Source organism: Sorex fumeus, unplaced genomic scaffold (genome assembly GCF_029834395.1).
Source record: "Sorex fumeus unplaced genomic scaffold, SorFum_2.1 ptg000218l, whole genome shotgun sequence".
NCBI lineage: Eukaryota > Metazoa > Chordata > Mammalia > Eulipotyphla > Soricidae > Sorex > Sorex fumeus.
This window is the reverse complement of record NW_026606275.1, coordinates 128,613-153,141: the sequence shown is the minus strand read 5'-3', so window position 1 is coordinate 153,141 and position 24,529 is coordinate 128,613. Positions and strand designations below refer to the sequence as shown.

General features: G+C 62.1%; 2 protein-coding genes across 2 annotated transcripts in view; both read right to left on the bottom strand.

Annotated features, from left to right (window-relative positions):
- The window catches only part of FARS2 (phenylalanyl-tRNA synthetase 2, mitochondrial), a 60,973-nt gene extending 38,532 nt beyond the window's left edge, over positions 1-22,441 (bottom strand). The window contains exon 1 of the mRNA XM_056108491.1: positions 22,429-22,441. The gene's annotated coding sequence lies outside the window, so the exon portion shown is untranslated. The remainder of the gene's footprint in view (positions 1-22,428) is intronic.
- On the bottom strand, positions 1,057-19,583 carry CDYL (chromodomain Y like). The gene is made up of 7 exons (XM_056108488.1): positions 19,479-19,583; positions 8,189-8,861; positions 4,764-5,017; positions 4,229-4,401; positions 2,596-2,806; positions 1,948-2,091; positions 1,057-1,773 (listed from the first exon to the last, which is right to left on the bottom strand). Exons 1-7 carry the CDS (start codon positions 19,500-19,502, stop codon positions 1,615-1,617), a joined length of 1,638 nt encoding a protein of 545 aa, XP_055964463.1. The 5' UTR covers positions 19,503-19,583; the 3' UTR covers positions 1,057-1,614.
- Positions 22,442-24,529: the final 2,088 nt, after the last annotated feature.

Sequence of the window (24,529 nt, the reverse complement as noted above, 5' to 3'; positions counted from 1 at the left end):
CAAGACCAGAACAAGAGCTGCTGGGGCTAGCCCTGCCCGCCACACACCTCGATGGCTGGGCAGAGGCTGCTGAGATGTTTGTCCAGCGCTCAGGAGCTGTGGTCTCTGCGTGGCCCTGCGCTCTCCCCCACCACACTAGCGCTTCAAGCCCGAGTGGGGTTTGAACTCCACAGGCCGCTGGACTAGAAAGACCCCCCTCAGCCTTCTGGGGGTCAGATTTGGGGCTCAGGCACACAGCAAGCTTCAGCCCATAAGCCAGATCTCACATGGAGTGGGCAGGCTGGCAGGAAGGGACCACGTCCACCTGAGCACTGGCCACTGCCGGGTGCTGGTGAGTGCCTGGACCCGGGGTCCAACTGTGGACACAGCCAAGGGCAGTGCAGACAGCTGCCTACCATTCCTGTGGGTTCAGCCTGGTGCGGGGACTGCGGGGAGCAGAGGCAGGCTCCATCCATCCCCATGGACACCCTCCTGGTGATGCCTGGGATGCAGGCTCTGGCCACACCTGCTTCGAGCAGGGCTCACAGCTCTACCATGTGGTAGCACAAAACTCGCCTGTCATGGTTTGTGCAGACCAGCCTGGCCCCAGCAAGGAGGCTGGGGCGGAGGGCAGAGCCCCTCCTCACCGAGGGGAGCTCCCCACCCCTACCCGGAGACATGCCCATGCAGGAAGCCTGAGTGTCCCAAGTGTGTTAAGAAATATTAGTTTATTTAACCAGTTTCACAGCTGAATATTCTATAAAAACTTTACAGATTGTACAGTTTATATATAGCTCAAACTACTCAACGAAAGCAGAGCCCACAGATGCAAAAATACTGCCCGGCCCGTGCCGGGAAGGGGTCGGGTCTACGTATCAACTTCAAAACTGTACAAAAATAAGGTTTGGATTTCGTCTCATTTCTCATACATTCAATGATTGCCAGCTCAGAGTGTCGGCTCGGGCCAGCCCCAGCTTCCGGAAGGTCAAGTTGTGTGTCTGCTGACCATCGACTCCACCGGGGCCAGGGGAGCCCCTCGAGGACACATGCCAGGAAGGAAGGTAGCGATTTTTCTTCTTAAAAAGGAGTTTCTGCATTTCATAGTGTGCCCCAAGAATTTTAACTTATTAAATAAAATATATTCTAAGTGAACCTAAAAATTACACTTTATAAACATAAAAATACTTTTTTTTGGTGTAATACATCAATCATATCTGCAAATACAAAACCCAAACTGCGTATAAAGTCGCGTTTCTCACCCAGCAACACCTCAGTGTGGCGCCTTCTCAGGCCAGGCCCTGCGCAGTGTCCGTCACTCGCTAATACTGCAGACGAGAGCCCAGGCTCCCTCGGCCTGGGGAGCTGGCGCCCAGGAAGCACGTGGCCGAGGCGGAGGCCAAGCCCTTGTGTGGCTCCTGCGCCTGCCCGCGCAAGGCTTAGATTCTGGGTCTAGGAGGAAACGAGACTGTCGGCGAGTGCGGCTGCTGGCTGCGTTCCCGACGCTGATGCCTGGGAAGTGCTGTCAAGTACCAAAGCAGGACTCCGGCAAGGAGCTCGCAGGCATTTATTTTAAAGTCACAGCACGTCAGAACTGCCGGCGGACACGGCTGCCTGCCCTGCCCGCACAGGCGCAGCTCAGAACTCGTCGATCTTCCTCTGCAGGTACTTGAGCATCGAGTCCATGCCCTGTGCCGAGCCCCAGATCTTCTTCAACACCTCACACTCCCGCTCGTTGGCCTGCTCCAGCTCCGAGCGCAGGTTACAGCGGACCAGCGTCTTGGACTCCTCCAGCACCTGCAGACACAGGGTCAGGGCGGCCGCAGGGCTGCACTCCCGCCCAGGGCACTGCACACTGTCTCCCACAGCTGCAGTGCAGCTGACCGAGGGCCCGCCCACCCCCGTGCCGGCAAGGGACCCCTCTCATCTGGGCCTTTCGGGGGAAGGTGGGTGCCAACGGGGTGCAAGTACCGCGGGGTTGCAGGAGGCCAGCTCCTTGATGCGGACCATGACCTCCTGGGTGAAGGTTCCGGGCCAGAACACCTGGGACACCAGCCCCTTGCCGCAGGCCTCCTGCGCCGTCAGCTTTCGCCCGCCCAGCAGCATCTCGTTAGCCTGTGGGAGCGGAGCGGCAGTGAGGGGAGCACGCGCAGTCCTTCCCAGTCCAATGGCCATGGGCTGCAGGCAAAGGGCCGCACGTACATGCATGTGCGTGCACTGTAGGTGTGTACTAGTGAGCACCTGTGTGTGCACGTGACCGTATGTGTATGAGTGGAAGCGTGGCTGTGTGGACATGTGTACCTGTGTGTACACACATGCGCACCCTGTGGGGGCCTGCCTGCTGACATTTCACATATGTGCGTGTCTGCATGTGTGCACATGCACGGCAGGTTATGGCGGACATGGTTTTGTGTGCTACTGCGTACGTGCATGCACGCATGCCAACATTTTGCGAGTATGCTAGTGTACACATAGGTACACACATGTGTGTGCAAAACATGCCATGGCAGGGCACTAGCTACATGGGAGCCCGAGGCAGCAGCTGGCTGCAGACAGTCACACATGCAGGGCACAGGCCAGGGGCCTGCAGTCATCGAGACGGGCGGGGAGGGCACTCACAGAAGCGCCACCCATGATCCGGGGGAACATGACGGTGGAGCAGCCGTCTGGGCTTTGCCCGAAGGTCGTGTAGGGCGTCTGGAACCAGGCCTTCTCGTTGGCCCACACCACGTCACACAGCGGCAGGATGGACGCGCCGAGTCCGATGGCAGGGCCGTTGACTGCCACCACGATCGGCTTCTTAAACTGGATAAAGGTGTTGACAAAGTTTCTTGAACAGAAACAAACAGGGAATCACTCGGAGCCGGGTGGCCCCCAGCCCGGCCTCCGGCGTTGGACTGTCTCCTGCAAACGGAAGGTGCCGGCATGGCTGCCCGAGGAAGGAGAGGCCCCAGGGTCTGCAGGGGACTCTCCCCTCCCTGCCGCCCACATGCGGGCCTTGCCCCGAGCTCGGATGACACCATGCGGCGGGACCAGAAGGCCTGTGTCCACACAGGAACACACCCGTGAACACAGGACCAGGAAGGGGAGAACAGAAGCTGACAGCTGTGGGGGAGTGGCACAGTGGCCCTGACATTAGTCTGGGGGCGCTGGCGTGTCCTGTGTTGCTGCCACTGCTCTCGCCACCCCCTCCGGGGTGGGATGGGCCCAGGGAGGCGAGGACAGATATAAGTTCCCACCCCTGGGGACACAGGCCAAGGGCAGCTCAGGGTCCTGTCAGGGCTAAGGGCCTGGAAGACAGGTCAGGACACCCCAGGGCTGCTGCTCAGCTCCCGGGGGCACAGGAAAGTGCGTGCATGTACATGTCATACGTACGTGTATGTGCATGGGAGCATGTGTATATGCGTGTGTACATGATGTATGAGCATGCATGCACGAGTGCACACACACGTTTGAGTGCATGAATGAGTACGTGTATTTATGTGTGCGTGAATGTGTGTGTAGCGTGATTATGTGTACATGTGCCTGCATGTCTATGTGGGGAGTTCACGTGTATATGTGCGCATAAGTGCATGGACATGCATGTGTGTGTTGCATATCTGTATGCATGTATTAAGCATGCATGTGTGAGTGTATGTGGCAACTCACATGGCTATGTGTGCATGTTGGAGTGCATGGACACCGGAGTGGGCCTGGTCACGTGCATGTGTGTGATGTCACCAAAGCATCTGGAAGCGTGTCTGCTATGCCAGCTCCAACACATGCAGCACCTTCCCCACACGCAGGCCCCAGTGTTCTGGCAGCTCCTGGCTGACAGGAAAAGCAGGGCCCTCCCAGAGCTGCCCCCTGGGCCAGGGACAGAGGGTCAGCCACCCAGAGGACAGCAGGAACAGGAGGTGGTGACAGCCACCGGGAGGGCAGGAAGGCGGAGCCGGGAGGCTGAATCCCTCCAGCAGGGACTCGGGTTCCCTCAAGTGGAGCTGGCCTGCACTGGGGTGCGGGGTGGGGTAGCAGGGGTCAGGGGCACCGAGGCAGGGCCCTCTGCTGCCCAGAGAGCTGACATCACTACATGCCCGGGCCATGCATTCGGGGCTTTCAGCCCAGAACCTTCACGCTGTTCAGGCGCGTCCAAGCCTGTGTCCTGCCCGGGGCCTGCCCCCATGCCCAGGGTGGCACACGAACCCTGACCTTTCCCTGGGGTCAACAGCCACCCGCTGTGCTGGCACCAAGGGCCACGGACGTGGGCACCTACCGGATGGCGTCTGCCATCTTGGTGCTCTCTCTCTTCCTGTCATCGGTCAGCCGCCGGATGAAGTAGATGAAGTCCAGGCCGCAGCAGAAGACGCTGCCCACTGCGCTCAGCAGCACCAGCTTGCTGTCGTCGGCGGCTGCCGTGCTCAGGGCGCTCTGCACCTCCTTCATCACCTGGAGGCAGGCACAGGTCGGGTGGCCACCAGCCCTCCTCCCACCCGTCTGCAGGGGGTGTGAGGACAGAGGGTGTCCCGCACGTGGCACCCCGGGGTGCTGAGCTCAGTGCTCAGGAGTCTGCCTGGGAAGCTGGTCTGGGGCTCCCTGGACAAGCCCGGCCACACCCAGGTCCGGATGGCGCCGAAAGCCCAGTAAAGCCCAGCTGAAGCCCAGTGGCCCCGTGTAGGCACCTTGCTGGGCAGAGCTCCTGACCCAGCTGCCGGGCCCCTCCGAGCAGTCAACGACCCTGACCAACCTGCCCGGAACATTTCGAAGGCCCCACGACCCAGCACTGTGGCGGGTCTGGCCAAGCGGCTCACCTCGGGGTTGAGGGAGTTGTTCTCCGAGGACTTGGTGGACAGCAGGATGTGTGTGAAGCCGTCCTGCTTGCGCACCACGATGTCGCGGTAGCGGTAGGCGCTCTCCGTCTGCCGCACGCTGAAGCGCAGCCGCTTGTCGAAGGGCTGCTCGCGCCGCTCCTCCAGGAACTTCCTCTTGCCAGCGGCCACGCCGGCCACGGACGTCTGGAGGCTGCTGCCGTTGGCCGTGAGAGCGTCCAGGAAGGGCGACGTGCCTGTGGGAGAGCGGGCCGAGGGCGCCGCAGTCCGGTCGGTCGCAAGGTCTCTGGCGGGGAGTCGCCCTCCGGCTGTGCTGGAGCGAGGGGCGCGGCAGCCGCCCGCACCCAACCCCAGGTACGTGAACCCCAACCCCTGGCCTGCAGGGTCAGTGGGATCCCCCCGTGAGGCCCCAGCACAGTGAACGGACAACACCCCATGGGTGGGACTCCCCAGTCCGAGGCTGTGTGTAGGGGTGGGCACAGTGTGGCTCTGTCAGGGTTAGGGGACACTGCGTGGCTGGGAACAGTGTGACTGTATGTTGGGGGGACAGTGCGTGGCCAGGGATAGAGTGGCTCTGTGTGTGTGTGTGTGTGTGTGTGTGTGTGAGTGTGTGTGTGTGTGTATGGTGGACACTGCATGGCTGGGGATTGCTGTGGCGGCGGCGGGGGGGGGGGGGAGATAGCGTACACTGCATGGCCAGGGAAGGCTGTGGTTGTGTATGTTTGTGTGTGTGTGTGGGGGGGGGGGTAGTGGAGACTGCATGGCCAGGGATGGCTGTGGCTATGGGAGGGGACGGGGACGGTGGACACTGCATAGCTGGGCCGGGGGATGTGGACATTGCGTGGTGCCCATGGCAGGGCAGGGGCTGCATCAGGAGTTGGAATTACTTTGCCCAGTGTGACAGAGGGCATCAGGCCCTCACCAGGCTGGACAGGGCCTGACCTGAGTGACCCCACGCATCAGATGGGAAACACCTCCGCACCAGCTCTGGCTGAGGAAGCGTGTGCATGGGGGCCTTTCTCTGCCCCGCTTGGGCAGCCCTGCACCGTGTGTGACACCCACCTTCCCTCCCTGTTCCGCAGTGTCCGCCAGGAGCAAGCCCTAAGCACCGAGACAAAACCCCAACTTCTCGACCGGGTCAGCCCTCCTCCCACCCCTGGTGCCTCAGAGCGTGGACAAGGGCCGGAGAGCGTGTGCCGGCTGTCACAGGGCAAATCGCGTCAGAGCCACAGGAGGCTCCAGAACCCACGTTCTCCACAGGACTGTGCCGAGGCCCATTGTGGGAGTGAAATGGAAGCCACCACACTGAACCTGTGCACTGCGGCGTGCGAAGACAGGCTGGTGCTGGTGACACGGCTCCTGTCCCCCGGACAGTGCGGGCTCCCTGCCAGCCGCAGACATGGCAGGCGGACGTGGCTGCTCATCCTGCCCGACTCCCCAGGGAGAAAGGGCCCAAGCAGACAAGCCACTGCTGTGCCCTGCACGTGCTGCCCCGTCTGCCACCACCACACACTTAGCCCAAAGCCCAGGCCAAAGGCACGTGGCGATCACAGGTGCAGGGGTGGGGGTGTCTCACACACACACACACACACACACACACACACACACCTCATGCACTTCTCACACACACACAACCTTGTCTATTCTTCACACACACATGACCCTGTGTACCTTTTACATATGTGATCCTGTGTACCTTAGTCTTCCCTACACACACAATCCTATGCAACTCTCTCACATGCACACGTGACCCTGTGCACCTCTCACACATGTGACCCTGTTCACATACACAAGCGCACACACACACATCAGCCCATGAGCCTCACACGCGTGACCTGTGCATATACACATGCACACGTGCACACACAAAACCCTGTGCACCTCTCACCCATGACCCTGTGCACAGGGTCATGCACACACACGGCCCAATGCACCCTCACACACGTGCCATATGCATACATATGCACACGCATGCGCACATGACCCTGTGCACTTCACACACACGACTCCATGCCTATTTCTCACACACACATGACCCTGTGCACCTCTCGCATACATGACCCTTGCGCACACACATGTACCTATGCATTGTTTGCTCTGAAGCGCCCACTTCCATGTCTACATCTCTCTTCCCAAGTCAGGTGTGGACCCAGCACAGCGGTGCCCACGGCTTCCTGAGGTTCCTCTAAGGTCACTGGGCAGGGTCCACAGCCCAGCTGACACAAGGCAGACACTGAGGGTTGAGGAGTTTCGGACCATGGCCCTGGGTGACACTGTGTGAGCTCTGAGGAGACCAAGCCCCAGGAGGCCGGGTCTCACCGGCCTCCGTCACATACCACCTCCCTTGAGGATGGGGTGGGGCATGGCCAGTGAAGCCAGTGAGAACCAGGAGACTGGGGTAGGAGGGACACTTGCCACAGCATGGCACTGGGTGGCAGAGTGCCAGCAGGAACGGAGCAAGGGGCGGGTCCCCCGAACTGACTGCACAGCCCACCCTCAGGGACACGGCATTGGGACACCAGAGCGTCACAGCCAGTGCCACACGGGCGCCTGGCAGCAGGTCAAGTGGGCATCTCGCAACCAGGCCGAGTGGGCACCTGGTAGGCTGAGCAGGCACCTGGCAGCCGGACCAAGTGGGCACCTGGCAGCCAGGCTCAGCAGGCACCTGGTAGGTCGAGTGGGCACCTGGCAGCTAGGCCTAGCGCACAGCTCGCAGCCGGGCCAAGTGGGCACCTGGTAGTCTGAGCGGGCACCTGGTAGTCTGAGCGGGCACCTGGCAGCCGGACCAAGTGGGCACCTGGCAGCTGGGCCGAGTGGGCACCTGGCAGCTGGGCCAAGTGGACAGCTTGCAGCTAGGACAAGTGGGCACCTGGTAGGCCGAGCGGGCACCTGGCAGCTGGGCCAAGTGGACAGCTTGCAGCTAAGACAAGTGGGCAACTGGTAGGCCGAGCGGGCACCTGGCAGCTGGGCCAAGTGGACAGCTTACAGCTAGGACAAGTGGGTACCTGGTAGGCCGAGCGGGCACCTGGCAGCTGGCTGAGCTGTGGCATGAGCTCTACAGAGTAGCCGTCCCTGCAGACCTCACGGGAACCAAGACTGACCCAGGAGGCAGGTGAACCCCAGGACCCAGGTGATGTCAGGGCCCAGGGACAGGAGACGGCTCTAGGAGAACGCCACCTATGGCTGGCCGAGAGCCCTGTGGAGGTGTCCGTCTAAGGGGCCCTGTCCTGGAGCCTGTGAAAGCAGGGCATCCCCATGCCCCCGCACCCACCAGGGGCCCTGGGAGGCAGCAGGGCCAGGCGAGGTGGGAGACGTCCCTGGTGCAGGGCCCGGGGCAGCAGAAAGGGCCGCGGGGACCCGGAGCACCCAGGTCTCTCTCGGCCCAGGGGACCGGGCCCTGCACTCACCTTTCCCGTTCACGGCCAGCCCCGTGGCCATGGCAGCGGTGGCGGTGGCGGGGCCTGGCCCCTGAGGCACTAGGGGGTGAATACGGGGGCGGCTGCCCATCCTGGCGCGCTCGGCGCCGGGGCCCAGGAGCGCCCCCACCGGCTTCTCGGCCGCCACCTCGGGCGCCATCGTGTCCTCCTGGCCCTGCTCCGTGGGCTCCAGCTTCTCAGGGCTCTCGCTCGGGAAGCCGTCCACCGCGGTCCTGCTCTTAATGGGGCTCTTGGGCACCAGGATCTTGATGCCCGACTTGGCCAGATCCATGTTCTTCCGGCCCGACAGGGATGGGGCCACGCTCTTGCGGAACTTCTGGCCGGCAGGCAGCAGCTGGGGGGCCCTGGGCTCGGCGTCCCTGCTGACCGCGAGCCTCTTGGGGGACACCCTGGCCAGGCTGCTGTGTGTGGAGCGGCAGATCTGCTTCCGCGCGTTGCTGGGCGAGGTGCGGCTGGCACGGGCCAGTGCACCCTCCCGGGGCTTCTCGGCGTGGCGCCGGTTGAAGTCGTGGATGAACTCCTCGCAGTTGACCAGGTGCTGCTCGGGCTCCCACGTGTCGTCCTCACTGCAGTAGCCCTTCCAGCGCACCAGGTACTCCGTGCGGCCCTTCTTGTTCTTCCGCTTGTCCACGATCTTCTCCACCTGCCAGGGAGACGAGAGCGTGAGCGTGGGGGGCACGGCGCCAGCACCGGGAGCGAGCCCCTCCCCAGCCCCGACGCGTCCTAGTGACCACAACATACTGACCACAGAACTGGTGGCCTCAGGACCAGTAACCACAAGCTAGTGACTGCAGGTCCAGTGACTGCAGGACCAGTGACCTCGGGACCAGTAACCACAGACTAGTGACTGCAGGACTAGTGACCACAGGACTGACAGCCTTGGACCAGTAACCACAGGCTAGTGACTGCAGGACCAATGACCTCAGGACTAGTGACCAAAGGACTGGCGGCTTCAGGACCAATAACCACAGGCTAGTGACCGCAGGACCAATGACCTCAGGACTGGTAACCTCAGGACCAGTAACCACAGGACTAGTGACCTCAGGACTAGTGACCACAGGAGTGGTGACCAAAGGACCAATAAGCACAGGCTAGTAACTAGAGAACTGGTGACCACAGGACTGGTGACCACAGGACTCACGACCTCAAGACCAGTAACCACAGGCTAGTGACCGCAGGACCAATGACCTCAGGACTAGTGACCACAGGACCGGTGACCTCAGGATCAGTAACCACAGGCTAGTGACTGCAGGACTAGTGACCTCAGGACCAGTGACCACAAGACTAGTGACCACAGGACTGGCAGCCTCAGGACCAGTAACCACAGGCTAGTGACCGCAGGACCAATGACCTCAGGACTAGTGACCACAGGACTAGTGACCTCAGGAGTAGTGACCACAGGACTGGTGACCACAGGACCAGTGACCGGAGGACTAGTGACCACAGGACTAGTGACGGTAGGACCAGTGACTGCAGGACTAGTGACCAGAGCAGTGACCTCAGGACCAGTGACCGCAGGACTAGTGACCTTGCGACCAGAGACCGCAGGACGAGTGTCCTGGTACCTTGAAACATAGCACAGCCCCGATGCAACCCCCACCCAGACACTGTCTCTGTGAAGGGGAACTGGGAGGTCCCCGGACAAGCCTGACTGGACCTCATGCCCACGGTCCTGGAGAAATCTGAGTCCATGACGAACCCCCAGATGGAACGGCTGACAACTCCAGGGGAATCAAGCTGCAGCTCCTCCCCAAGGACGGAGAGCATGAAGCCCTGCACAGGGCACGTGGACGGACCCAAAAAGAGAAAAAGAGCGGAACGAGGAACCCACAGACCCGGCCTGCCCCCCGATAACAGGAAATCCACAGCCACACTCGACCAGCACTCACGGAGCATGGGGCAGGACTGGGCAGGGCCCGCTGACCCACACGGCCAGGGCAAGGGGCTTCAGGGTGGTCTGGGCTGCAGCACAAGGCCAGTCTCAGAAAGTGGCACAGGGACCTCTCACGTCACCTCGGGGTCAGATGGGGAGAAACAATGCAAGGGTCAGAGGGGAAGAAGTGGGCGCCTGGGCCCATGGACGCCCCCTCCCAGGCAGATTCAGAATGTCCACATCCCTGATGGGCCTCTTTGGTGTCCGGATCAACAAACAACAGGCAACCAGGAGCTCAGGCAGAGGCAGGGGAGGGGAGGGCTGGCTGTGGGCGGCAGGAGACCCTTTGTACCCGGCACGGGGCTGGCACCAGATTGCCCAACTCTGCTTCCCCTGAAATGCAGCTCACGCCCCATGAGCCTGCGCCCAGAGCGGCAGAGATGGCGGCAGCCCTGATGGCACAGGGGACCCCCAAACCAGACCTAAGACAGCAGGTACAGGCCCTGACCGCCCCACCCTGCTCAGTACGTGGGTGAGACCTCACGGGGACATGGGCGAGGCGGGTGACGCCTCAGAGGTCCCAGGCCAGAAGACATGGTGGGGGGACTCGCACAGACGTCTGCAGGGACGGCACCCCCACGGCCGTACTGAGCAAGGGCCACCGGGCAGATGCCGGGCCAGCAAACGGGGGTCTGGCCTCTCCAGCAGAAGTCCACAGAGAGTGCAGGGACACAGAGTGGGGTCACAGGGCGTACAGCATGCACACTCGCGCCTGCCACCCTGCCCGTGTCCATCACCAGAGTGGACGGCAGTTGTGTGGGCACTCAGGAAAGCTGCTGCTCCCGACGGTGCCGTGGCCTTATGGGAAGGAATCCCATCACCCACCTGCCACATGTGGACAGCTCCAAGTCTGCGTCTGAGGAAGGAACCTTTAGCAACAGCCACCCCAAGGAGCATGTCCACACAGTGGGGCTGTGGCTTGGGACATCACAGGTCAGGGCAACTGACCACAAAGAAAGTCCCGTCAGACGGGCCGTGGCCCCAGCGCAGCACAGTCTGTGCCCCCGAGCAACTCAGCGCGTCTTCTCCCTGTGCCCACGTCACAGGGTGACGGGAGGCTCACATGAGGACGAAAAGATGCTCTGGACACCTGGAGGACCCCAGCCCAGGGAGTGGACACTGGGAAGAGCCTAGGGCTACAGCCCATCATCTTTTCACCATGCGGCCTCTCGCCAGGACTTCATCTAGAATCTTGGGAATTTACAAGAAACAGGAGTTACCTAAACTGGCAAAGTCCGACGTCCCTTGACGTGACGGGGGCCGTGGTGCCTGGGGCTGGAGGACAATGGCCGTCCAGGCTGGCAGCCAAGCGGGGCCACAGGAACAGGCTGTGTCCAGGCTGCTGCAGATCCTGATTCACCCACCTCCCTGCCCACCGACCCTGCCAGAGGAGGGTGCTGCACACACCCCACCCCAAGGTCCCTGCTGCAGTGACGGCCATCGGAGCTGCCGGACGGCATACAGGGCAGCGAGTCCACTGCCGAAGATACAGCCTGACCTGAGCTGCAGGCACAGATCTGGTCACTGGGCTGCCCACACGCACGCGTGCATGTACACGTACGCAGGCCCTCCCCCACGGGTGCACACGTACACACAGGGTGGTGCTGCCCGGGGCTCCCTCCATCTCTCCAGCCCCGGACGTGCATCTCTGGTGCTCCCACTTGGGCAGAGAAAGGCCGTGCGGAGACGGCTCACGCTCTGACCTATCAGCTGGCAGGGAAGGCTCAGGTCTCCCGGCGGATCGTCCGTGGAGACGCGGCAATGATGAAACTGGGGAGAAACGGACACGGCGAGCTCAGCCCAGAGTCAGGTGAGCACAGGAGGACCCGCTCCTGGTAACCACACCCAGGACGGGGAAGGAGGGGAGGCTCTGCACGGTGCAGCTGCCCAGGACAGCCCAGTGCCACACACCAGGCACCCGAGGGGCATCTGAGGGCAGGGGCTGGAACACTCGTGAGTACCCTGAGGGCAGAGGCCGGCAACTGGTACTCTGGAGTACCCTGAGGGCAGAGGCAGGCACTGGCCATCTTGAGTATCCCTGTTACTCATGAGTACCCTGAGGGCAGGGTAGAGAACTGAGACTCTGGGGTATCTGAGGGTAGAGGCCCGGCCCTGACAGGAGTGCCCTGCAGGCAGCAGAGATCCGGTCTGATACTGGACAGGTATACCCAGAAGGCGGACTGAACACTAACAAAGGAGGGCAGAAGGGAGGCTGGGCATGTGCCTCCCAGTGCGCGAGGCGCAGCCCCTCCCCGCCCCCTGCAGCTACCAAGCCCCCTCCTCTCTAAGGGAGATGCACCGGGCTGACCCGCCCTCTGCCTGTCCCAGGCCCTTGCAGGGCTGGGTGAGGGAATACTCAGGAGCCTTCAGAGTAAGAGGCTCGGGAATGGGATTGGGGCAGGACAGGGACAGAGCCACACCCAGCCAGCGAGCAGAGGTCAGAGCATGTGGCTGTGACCTGCGATTCCACGGTGCGGAGAAGATGCTGGCTGGGTGCAACACAGGTGAGGAGCCAGCAGCATGTCAGCCAAGCAAGGGAAAGAGCTCTGCCTGGAAGCAGCATACCAGGGTCCTGCGGGCAAGATGGGGGAGATCCTTGGGCTGGTGGGGTCACAGCGGGTCAGAGGAGGGTTCTCAGTCAGGTGCTGCCAGAGGTCAGGGATGGACCTTTGATGTGAGCGGTTCCCAGGGCATGGTGTAGATCCAAGCATTAGGTGTTCCCCGGGTATCAGAGTGTACCCACAGTGACAGCAGTTCCTGGAGGATCAGGAGGTATATCCAGAGCACTAGGAATTACCAGGGTACCAGGAACATTAATTATCCAGAGCATTAGGAGTTGTGAGCATCAGAAGTATATCCAGAGTTAGTAGTTCCTGGAGAACCACGTGATACAGCCCAAGCATTGGAGTTTCAGAGTAGCAGAAGTATATCCATATTGTTAGCAGTTCCTGGGGTATAAGGAGGTGTATCACAGCATTAGGAGTTCCAAGAGTATCAAGAGGAGACAGAGCCACAATATTAGGAGTTCCCAGAGAATCATGAATGTATTCCAGAGTGTTAGGGCTTCTCAGAGCATCGAGAGTTCTATCCAGAGCGTCAGGAGTTCCCAGAGCACCGAAAGTACTATCCAGAGTGTGAGGAGCTTCCAGGTAGCAATTCTCCAGAGTACCCTGAGGCACATCCATAGTGTCAGCCCTTCCCAGCACACCAGAGGTATTATCCAGAGTGTGAGGAGTCCCCAGAGTACATCCAAAGCACATTTGGAGTGCTGCCCATTCCAGAGTATCAGCAGACTCTGGCTTTAGGGGCTTCCAAAACAATGAAATTTAAGCCTGAACTCAGACGGGAACGCTAGTGCAGCCACGAAGCAGTCGGCCGGTACTCTCTGCACCCTGCCCATGTGTGCTTCCACTCCAGTCCAACCCAGGCAGGTTTGCTGCTGCTGTTCCAGAATGAGACGGACTCAAACCTTCATTCTAGGCACGTCAGCGTGAACTTACCTGTCTCTCATCACTCCCAAACAGAAAGGACCACCCACCCCAGGCAAGCAGCACCGCAGGAGGGACAAAGACCAAGAGCAGAGACACTTCAAATCCCAGGGCTCTGGCAGGGAGGGACAGACAGGCACGCGCGCGCGCGCGCACACACACACACACACACACACCCCACACCACGCAGGCAGCATCTGTGTCCAAGGTGCCAATGTTGTTTCCAGGGAAGGAGAACTGAGAAACAGGCCACAGCGTGACAGACAACCTGGCCAAGAGTCTGCCCTAAGGTTTTCCTCGGGACACTGGGGCGAGGACGGCAGCCAGGAGAGGTGGGGCTCGTGGCATATGTGGGTGGGAGGCCCTTCCAGACCCCCGTGAGAGAAACGACCCTGAGCAACCCCAGGTGCTGACCACTGCCCGAAGCTGGTTACCAGTCACAGTTTGGGCACTGGCCTGTCCGCACGGACACGGGAAGGGTGAGTCCCACCCAACTCTCCTGGACCATCAGTGACTCCAATGCGGGTGGCCACAGGCCTCCTGGCTCTCAGGTCTCAGGGACTCCAGCACTGGGGGACACATACATGCCCCCTACACCTAGGCAGTGTTATGTGACTGAAAACCAAAGTTCACACCCATCAGAGTCTCACATGATGGGCTGGGGAGTCAGCATGGTGGGGCAGGACCCTGCTGTGCTTGTGGTAAACCCCAGTTTGATCCCAGAACCCCAGATGGTCCCTGAGCACCTCCAAGAGTGGCCCAAATATCCCAAACCATAAAACATCCATCTCCAGTGTCTGAGAACAAAATCACCTTGCTTTGACTGACCCCGAGCTAAAGGAGGGAAATGTGGGAATGATTCTCTTCAGGGCTAATTCCTGACTCTGCACTCAGGGGTCCCTCCTGATGGGTCGAGGGGACCAGTGAGGTGCCGGGGATCGAACCCATGTTGGCCACAGGCAAGCAAGTGCCCTACCGATGTACTGTTCAGTCCTCAAACAAGGAAATATCCTTGCTAAAATGAAGGCACGTGAGGCTGAGCAGTGCCAGGGGGCTCACAGCACTGAACGCCCCCATGGACAAGACCCCCAGGGAGCCGACGGCCAGAAGCAGCCGCCGAGCAGCAAAGTCACAGTCATTGGGGGTGGGGGAGAGGCCAGGGACACGCGGTCAGGAGGTTAGGACCCCCGTGGCCTCACCAGCCAAGTCCAGGCATCGCACAGGAGAACCAGAACCGGTATCAGAGAAGCTCTATGGTTCGGGGACTAAAGGGGAGGGCGGGGGACTCAGCACCCTTCCAAGATCACCCACCCGGGACTCTTGGACACAGTTCCACAGGGGTCACAGCCACACCCCCACCCAGAGACCCTCGAGGAGAGAGCCGAGAGCTTTGCATGAGCCTTACTGCCAGGATCTCAGCAGCCCACTTCACGGGCAGCCTTCCACGGCCTCAGGTCAACCAAGTGCTTTATACCCAGCTAAAGAGCCCCGCAAAGCACGATCAGGATATCCACAGCTCCGAATCCTCAGGACAACAGTTCCTGACAGTGAGAACGCACCTGCAGAGGCCACGGAGGCCGCAGGGAGCTCTCTGCAGCTGCTCATGCTGCTAGCAGAAACGTCCAAATGGGGACAGAGTGGGTGTCTCCCACCAGGAGAAGTACCTATGGGAGGGGCTGCATGTGGCCGAGACCAGGGGTCACCCTGCAGCCAGCTGCACAGAGCAGGCAGCTCCCCAGAGAAGGGAGGAGCCAACTCTCCTCAACAGGGGAGCCACTGAGCCGTGTGTTGTAAAGGGTTCCAGGACACACGAGATTTTATTCTACGGAGAAAGGAGGCTAAAGGGTGGGCCAGGATTCAGGGGCCAAGGGACAAGAGCCCCGCAGCTGAGGGAAGGATGGACACACTTGTTCTCGTAGGGAGAGGGCCTGGGCAGGGAGGGCTTACAGCAACCCCGCCACACCCTCAGACCACAGGGAGCAGCAGCCAATACTCTCTCTCTCTCTCTCTCTCTCTCTCTCACACACACACACACACACACACACACACGGCAGATACTACGCCAGCGCGCGCACACACACACACTCACGTTCACACTCTTACAGGGCCTTGCACATCCCCCCACACGCTGGGAGGCCACTTACAGAGAAATCTCCACGCCTGTTTGGGGACACAGACCCTCCCCCTGAGGTGCTCATGGGGTGTGTGGCACCCTCAGAGAGAGGTAAGTGCAGAGCAAGGACTGACTAGAGAGCTGCAGAGTGAGCCTGAGGGGAGACACAGGAGGGGCTGGAGGACGCAAGGCCCTCAGGCCAGCAGGGCAGGGAGTGGGTGGGGGCAGCGCCTCGTGCCCGCTCTGCACAGCCGGCCGGGGGATCTGGGACGCAGGACTGACCAGTCTCTCCCTGGTCCTGCTCCCCCTGGACTGCACAAGCAGGCAGCCGGCCCTTCTCCAAGTGCTGCCCTGCGCCTGGAGCAGCAGTCAGTGCCCACAGCTGACCGCCTGCCTGGTCACCCCACGGTAGCATCTGTCAGGACGGTCTGTCACGCAGCACACCTGGGGAACAGCCCGCCCCCTAGCTGGGATCTGAGATGAGCTGCAGGCTTTATGGCAGGTGACACCAGCAGCACTGGCTAACTGAGGGCGCTCAAGGGCAGCAGAGATGGGACTCGATGGGACTCAGTCTACCACGGGCCGACTCCAGCCCTGAAGTGGGGTCCACATGTGCAAGACTCCCGGGGCACTGGGAGGAAGCCGAAACCGAGTTGCGTCTCGCCTCTCCCAGAACAGTCAGCTGTCCAAAGAAACGGGAAGCTGACAGAAACCCCAGGAGAGACATGGCACTGTCCCCATCAAGGGTCCAGTCACACTTTCCAAGGTCACTGAACTACCTCTGCGGACAGGGATGCACAGCTCCTCGCTAGAGTCTCAGCAACCCAGACCCAACAATACACCCCACACGGCCAGCTGGGACTCACCCCAGCCACAAGGAGGAGCCGATGTGTGCAAATCAATTAACGCCACACAGCACGAGAATCAACAGACAAAACCCATAAAACCATCTCCAGAGATGCAGAGAAAGCACTCGACAAGATCTAACATTTTGCTGAGTTTTTTTTTTTTTTCCGCAAAAAAAACCGCCCCATTTTAGCTGTCAGCAAAATGGGGGTTAAAGGCACTTCTCTCAGTTGGATTACGGCCACAGACCACAAGCCCTGGGGGAATATCATCATTGTGGGGACATGGAGGACCCTTACCCAAGGCCGTCTCCACCCCGACTACATGGTGCTGCTTGTGCCTGCCACGGCAATCAGGCAAGAGACAGCAAGCAAACTCTCACGACTGCAGAAGACAAGACGTTATACACAGAGATGCCACCCAAAACTCCCAGAAACAATAACCCTATACAGCAAAGCGGCAGGCCACAAAATCAATGCACAGAGATCACTTACATTCTTATGTGTGAACAGAGCTGTGGAGGAGAAATACATGGTGACTTAGAAAAGATCCAATTACAAGTGTATCAAAAACACACCCAAATGTCTTGGGACAATTCAGCAAAGAAGGGGAAAGGCACAGTTAGCGAAAATTATGAATCACTTCTGATAGAAAGGAAACACAAGGAGATGTAAGTGTAACCCTGCTCAGGGACTGGAGAAATCAATGGTGACCATCTTACCCAAAGTGATCTCCAGATACACAACCCCTACCCAAATCCCCAGGGCACTGTTCAAGAACAGAACAAATAGTTCTAAATATACGGTACCATAAAACTCCCAGAATAACCAAACAATCCTGAGAAAAGGGAAGGTGGGAGTCGCTGCATTCACAATTTTAAGCTTCAGTACAAAGTTGCAGTAATTCAAACCACAGGGTACTGGAAGGAATGGAAGACAGCTGAGCACAGGGTGACCCTCAGGTGTAGAGCCAGCTGGTTCACACACCGGCAAGCCTCTTCCACAAACTGCTAGAACAACGGCAGAAAACCAACCACGGTATGTGAGCCTCATGTGAAAAAGCAAAATTCAACTCTTCTTGCCTTGCATGTGACTGACCGAGTTTGATAATCCGGCACCCCATCTGATTCCCGAACCCGCCAGGAGTAACCCCTGAGCATCCTGGGTGTGACCCAAAATCAAGAACAAAAAAGACTTCGATATCGGCCTGCATCGTCTATAAGGCAAACAAAGCCAGGGTTCACCAAGGGTCCAGCCTCAGAGGGTTAGGCCACGAGATGACCACGGTGGCAAAGAAAGCAAAGCCCACCATGCAAGATAGACAAAGCATCCTCAAAGCTCAACCACAAGTGGGAAAAAAAAACACCCCATCAAAACACAGGGAGAGGAAGAGATAACTAAGTTACATTCATTCATAAGTGTTCATCCCCACCGATTATAGGGCAACACAGATCAAGATGACTGTAAGACCTCGCTTCACGCCAGCAAGAGGGTCGGTACAAGAGCCAGCAACAGTCAGTGATCAAGTTGACGAACGGTGGCTGGCTCCGCCTCTCTGGAAAATGGTGTGGGGATATTTCCAAAAATTGAGAGTAGAGCTTCCTCTGGACCCGGCCATTCTGCTCCTGGGCATCTACCCCGAGGGCTGTTGGGCCACAAACAGCCAAGCTCTGAAAGCAACCTGTACCCAACAACAGGCGCCGGGCAGACTCTACCCGCCTTGCACTGCTCAGCGACGTGAAGAGACCAAGTCACGGGTTTGGCCTTTGGTTTTGTTTGGGGGCCACGCCCAGAGGTGCTCAGGATCCAGCCCCAGTGCCTGGGACCGAACCGGGTGAACAACGCGCGAGGCAAGCACCTTCGGGCGGTCCCGTCCGGTGCCCCGCAGACTGCTCTGGCTGCAACCTGGGTGGAAGCGGAGCGGGTGACGCCAGGGAAAGGAGCCCGAGAGTGAGACGAGCACCAGACCCTCTCGTGGAGGAAAGAGAGGCCGGGCATCAGACACCAGAGCGTGCGGGGGGCGGCAGAGGTGGGACCGGCACTCGGGCTGGCGGGCACGGCAGAGGCCTGGGGAGGCCTCGGGAAGACGCAGCGACTCGGTGGGCACCCCCGCCCCCCCGTGCCTGACACACACCCCCAAGTCGCCTGCCACGACCTATCGTTTTCGGAACAAAGTTCGAGGGGAACTCCGAAAGACCCCAGGTCGCCCAAGCAGCTCTCAGGAGAAGGGACGCGAAGTGGAGTCCCCCGCCCCAACTTCACGCTCCCGCACGGCGCTCCGGGCCGGCAGACACGTCCCGGGCGTGGGGCACCCACGCGCGCTGGACACCACGTGGCAGAGACGGACGCGGCCCGCCGCGCCCGCAGAGGCCGGCGGCCCGCTGGACACGACGCGGCAGGGGCGGCCCCACGCGGGGTCCCCGAGGCGGACGGTCCCGCGGCGGGACCGAGCGGCCGGGCGGACCCACCTGCGCCCGGCCCGGCCCGCGGCGGCCTCCGCTCCGCGCGCACGTGCGCCCCCGGGCGAGCCCCCGGCCGGCCCGAGCCCCGAGCCCCGAGCCCCGAGCCCGGCCGGGCGGCCGCGGCTGACAGGAGCGGCGGGGGGCGCCAACTTCGCCAACAGCCGCAAAGTTCCCGCCGCCGCCGCCGCCCGCGCCCCGCGGGTCCGCGCCGCGGCCGGGCACCCGGGCGCGGGGCGCGGCGGCGGCGGCGACGGCGGCGGCTCCGGGGCGCGCGGGGCCCGGCCCGCTCCCGGCCCGGCCCGGCCCGGCGGGCGCGCTGGCCGGGCCGCGGCGGCGGAAGCGGCGCGCGTCGCTCGCGGGCGGGCGGCGGGGCCGGCCCGGCGCGCCCGCGACCCCCGCGCGGCCTGCGCGCCCCGTACCTCGTACAGCTCCTCGGAGGCCATGCCGGCACTTTGTTCCCGCCCGCGCGGCGCGCGCTGCGGGGCCGGGTCGCTCAGGGCCCCGCGGGCCGGCGGGCGCTCGCGCTCATGGCCCCGCGCGGCGGGCCGGGGGCGGCGGGCCGGGGGCCTGGGCGGCGGGCGCGGGCGGCTTCCTGCTCGCGGCCCGGCGGCCGACTGAGCATGCCCAGTGCGGACGCGCCGCCGCGCGCTCCGGGTCTTCGGGCCGCCCGCGGGCGGGGCGGGGCGCGGCGGGGCGGGGCGGGGCGGCGCGCGCGGGCCGGCGGGAGGGGGCGGGGCCGCGGGCGAGGGGCGGGGCCGCGGCGGGGAGGGGCGGGGCTGCCGCGGGGGCGGGGCCGGCGCGGGGCGGGGCGGCGGGCACCGCGCGCCGGCGGCCGGCCGGCCGGCGGGAGGGGGCGGGGCCGGCGCGGGGCGGGGCGGGGCCTGGCCGCGAGGAGGCCGGGCCGGCGGCCGGGGGCGGGGCCTGCCGCGGGGGCGGGGCCCGGGCGCGGGCTGGGGCGGCGGGCGGTGCGCGCGGGCGGCGGGCGGCAGGAAGGGGCGGGGCCGGCTCGATCGGGGGCGGGGCCTGGAGGGGCGGGGACAGCGCGGGGCGGGGCTCTCCGCGGCGGCGCTCGGGCCGGCCGGCGGCACCGCCTCGCCGACGTGGGGCCCTGGGCGCGCTGGGCAGGACGCGGGTCCCGACGCCTCGGGCCCCACGGCGGCGCCGCGGGTCGCGAAGGGGACCCCGGAGGCGGGCTGGCGCGTGCCGGGGGCACGCCGGGTGCCTGAGCCCCGCGGGGTGGCCCTGTCCGGCGGGGCCGCGGTGTGGCCGAGTGTCCCCCCCCCCCCCCGCTGCCCGCCCGCCCACGTGCCGCCTCCTTCCGGCCGCCGCTAAGACCCGGAGCCGGAGCGCGCCGGGAAGCGGCGGGAGGACAGTCCCCGCGTGGGCACGGGACGGGGAGCCGGCGGGCTCCCCCGGGTCTCTCCCGCGACTGTCCACTGCGGGGCTTGGCCTCAGGCGGTCGCCCAGCCGCGCCCTGCGCAGCGGCGCCCACGCACACGTGTCCCGGAGCCCAAGCGCGGGCGGGCAGCCCCTGCCCCGCCGGCCCTGGGGTCTGTCCGGGGGCCGCGCGCACTCGGGCCGGACCCGCATCGCGGCAGGCAGCGAGGGGGGCTCTGGCCACGGGCGGGCGCGCAGGACAGACAGCACAGCCGCCCCGCCTGGACCTCGCGGGAGCGCCCGCCCGCGCCCCCACGTGCGTCCTCCTCCCCAGGACGGGGCGGGACAGGCCGTCCCGTGCGCCCGACCCCGCCCCGCCACGCGCAGGGGTCGAAAGTCCTCCCGAGTGGGGGACGCGCGACCGGCCGAAAGTCTCCGCGTGGGGCCGGACGCAAGTCGGGCTCCGGGCGCCGGCCTGGGGGTCCCGGTGCCGGCTCCCCGCGACACGGAGAGCCCCTGGGACCGGCCTCCAGCCGGCCCCGCGCCGGTCTCGGCGGCCGGGACTCGACCCCCGGGGAGCTTAGGGACGCGGCCGGCGCCCCGCGGCGCTGCCTCTGCCCGCCCGGCGGCGGCGCGTCTGCCCGCGCCCGGCAGACGGTCCCGGGGCGTCGGGCGCCTCCGACACACCTTCCTCCCGTGGCGCCTTCCCCCGGGGCATCTCCCTCCCGCGGCCCCTCCCTTCCTCCGGGCGCCTCTCGCCCGTGGCATCTCCCGCCCGCGGCGCCTCCCTTCCGCCCGTGGCATCTCCCCCCGCGACGCCTTCCTCCCGTGGCCGTCGAGTGAGGAGTCAGCTCTCCGCCTCCGCTAACACTCGGGACAAGGCAGATCCAGAAGTCCACGCGGGCACCGGAAGGTGCGGGAGACGCGGGCCAACCCCACCCGGTGCCGGTGGCCCCCGCCTGGATGGTCGAACCCGTCTCCGCGCGCCCCACCGCGCCGCCGCGCCGGGTCGCCCACTCGGGTCTCCGCGCACGGTCGGGCTGGCCGCGCGCAGCCCGACCGAGCCTCTGGCCGGCGGCGTCGGGGCCACGACCCCCGCCCGCGGCCCCCGCAGCGCCTTTCTCCGGAATCCACACGTCGTCTGCACCTGCATCCCGGCGGCAGGGGCGCGGGCGGCGCGCGGCCAGACCCTCGCCCCGGCGCGGGCAGTTAAGAGCGGACTGCAGAGCGCAGCCCCAGCCAACCGCGCCGCGCCCACCCCCGACCCCGCGGGCTCGGGCTCGGTGGTCCCCGGAAGCCTCCTGGCTGTGGCCTCGGGGAGCAGATGCGGTCTGGTCTGAGGGGCTATGCGGAAACGCGATGGACCCCCCAAACGCCCCCTCCAGGGAGCGCCAGCAGCCCCCGGACCCAGAGCAGGGGGGAGAGGTGGGAAGCAGCTGCTCGCTGCCCCGTGTCTGGACCCTCCCAGCCTCAGGCTTCCCGGGGACCCGCACTTCCTCACCAGCCCCCTCCCCGCTCAGGGGAAATCAGGCATCTCAGTCAATACCGAGAGAGGCTAACTGCGGCTCCTCTTTCTCTTCTGCCATGGGGAGTTCCCACCCGCTGACCCTGGACGCTGCAGTGAGGGCTAGTGAGCAGCTGCCCTTCCCGGCCTCCTTTCCTGGCAAGGGAGGAGCAGGAGAGGGAGCAGCCCAGCCTCTGTCAACCTGGGCTCCTGAACACTCTCGTCCAGTCCCAAACCCAGGGACCCCTCCAAGAACATTCGGGACTGGCAAAGTTCCCTAGGGTCAGAGCTGGGGTCAAGGTGAGCAGGAACGGAGCGAGGAGGGAGGCCAGCGGGGGGGAGGGGGGAACCTGCAAGTAGGACCTCACCATCGTCCCCTCCCCACCCAGGTGAGGGCCTTCTGCTGTTCTGACACCCAACAGAACAGGAGAGGCGACGGCAGGAGACTGGCTTGCACGTGGACTTGGGCCATGGGAGCCCGTGGACACACACCAGGGCGCGAGGGTCCCTGGGAGCCTCTGGTGCAAGGCCCCAGCGTGGTCTGAGGACCACACCTGGGAATGCTGGTTCGGGCATGGCCAGGGCCACCAGACCCCGGCTGACCACACCAGAGCCAGACAGGCCACTTTACACTTGGGGAGGGGGCGGTGGTGTGTGTGTTTGATCAGACCACAGACTTCAAGCCATCGTGGATATTTTTGATGACTTTAGCTGATACCCACTAGCATTTGTTTTAAAGCCTTGCCTGGCTCCTGGCTCTGAATACCGGCTGGGGAGCCGGTCGGGAGCTGGCAAGCGCCTTCCCTGCAGCCACTCCCCACCCCCACCCCACTAGCACATTTTAGCCAGGTGTGGACAGAACAGAGTAGAAAGACAGAAAGACGTGACCATGTAGCTCCCCATCGCAGCGACTCTGCTCAGGGAGGCCAGGTCGGGCCGCATCCATTTTCACAGAGATCAAAGATTTCAAAAATCACTTGCAGAGGGGTTTCCCCAGGGCTCAGGCAGGGCCAGTACTCTCCTGTGAAACCACCTCCCTGCCCGTTTTTTTTGTAGCCTGGGTTATTTCTCCTAAATTCCACAGGGGTGTCCATTAGCACGTGCTCAAGAGGAAATTTTTGTTTGTTCTTGGGAGTGACCCAGCAGTACTCCAGACTTACTCCTGGCTCTACACTCAGGGATCACTCCTGGAGAGGCTCAGGGGATAATACGGGGGCCAGGATATAGCCCTACATGCTGTACTTCACTCCAGCCCCAAATTTATTTTAAATTTGTCAATAACCTTGATATTAAAAAGCAACTGCAAACTAGAAGCACCTCCCCTGTGTTGGAAGCTACTATCAGCACTTTACAAATATTAGTCACCTTTCATAAAATTTATTTTACTTTACTTATTTTTTTCCTTTTTTCTGTAGTCACCATGAAATAATATTAGCCTCCTTAATTCAAAGCCACTCTTAAACACTGCGGCTAATGGGCTGGCATCTGCAAAGATCCTGGAGTAAGCACCACCAGCAGATGCTGGTGTTGTCTCTTTCCGCAGGAAGAGGAAAATAAAGCTCCCAGTAGTTTGACTCTGTTGTCTTCTGCTCTTCACCTCTGCACAGTAGACTCTGCTATGCCATTGCTCCATGCAGAGAATCCTGTGGAATGCTTTTACTATAAAGTGTCTACATGTCTGTGTCTGTCATATTTGGGAGTGCATTGAGTAATTACATCGGACCTGTAAACTGTTCTCCTTCAAAAGCTTGGGCAATTTCCTCTTTTTCTCCTAGAAAAAGTCTCTTCTCCCTTTGGGTACCCAGTGAGCATGTCAGAGCTCCTTGATGTGGCCACATACCTCTCACCCTCCGTCATGTTGCCACTCAAGTCTCTTCTGACCCAGGCCACTCTCTCTTCCGATGCATCTGACACGCGCAGACCTTTCTCGGTGTGTCTGTTAATCCACACTCTCCATTGATAGGTTAGTTTCTTTGTTTTCTTGGTTGAAATCCTCGACATTGATGCTCTTAAAAGGTCTTCTTCACCTTAATCATCTTGACTTCACCTTGACTGGAACCTCTGTGGACCTGTTCCTGATTTCATCCATTCTGAGACTCCTTGTATGTCAGGCCTTTTGATCTGCAGCATTGCAGCAATGTCAGAGTTGGAAATTAAGCATCTTCATCCACCTCCACCTGCGTCTCGGTGCTCCAGCACCTGTGCATTCCAGGGCCCGTGGGTACTCGCGCTAACCCTCTCTCTGGGCGCCCACTTCTAGGTTACACTTTTCTACTCTGGGCATTTCTAGAGAATGCCATTGGAACTTGATTCTATGACATGAGTTTGCAAAGACCATCAGAAGGATGAGTTGCTAGTGGAACGGGTCAGGGCCCAAGGCTTTGTTGGGAGTGAGACAGAACTACGAGGTGGCTGGAAGAGAACTTTGGTAAAGCACCAAGGAACCCCTCCCTGAAGTATGTCCTTTTCTGGAAGTCAGGCTTATTTTAGCCAATTCTGACCCCGAGGAGCCTACATTGCCCCTCACCAGTTGCAAACCTCTCCTCCTTGTGTGTTCCTTCCCCACCACCTCTCCCCTGGGTCCCTTGC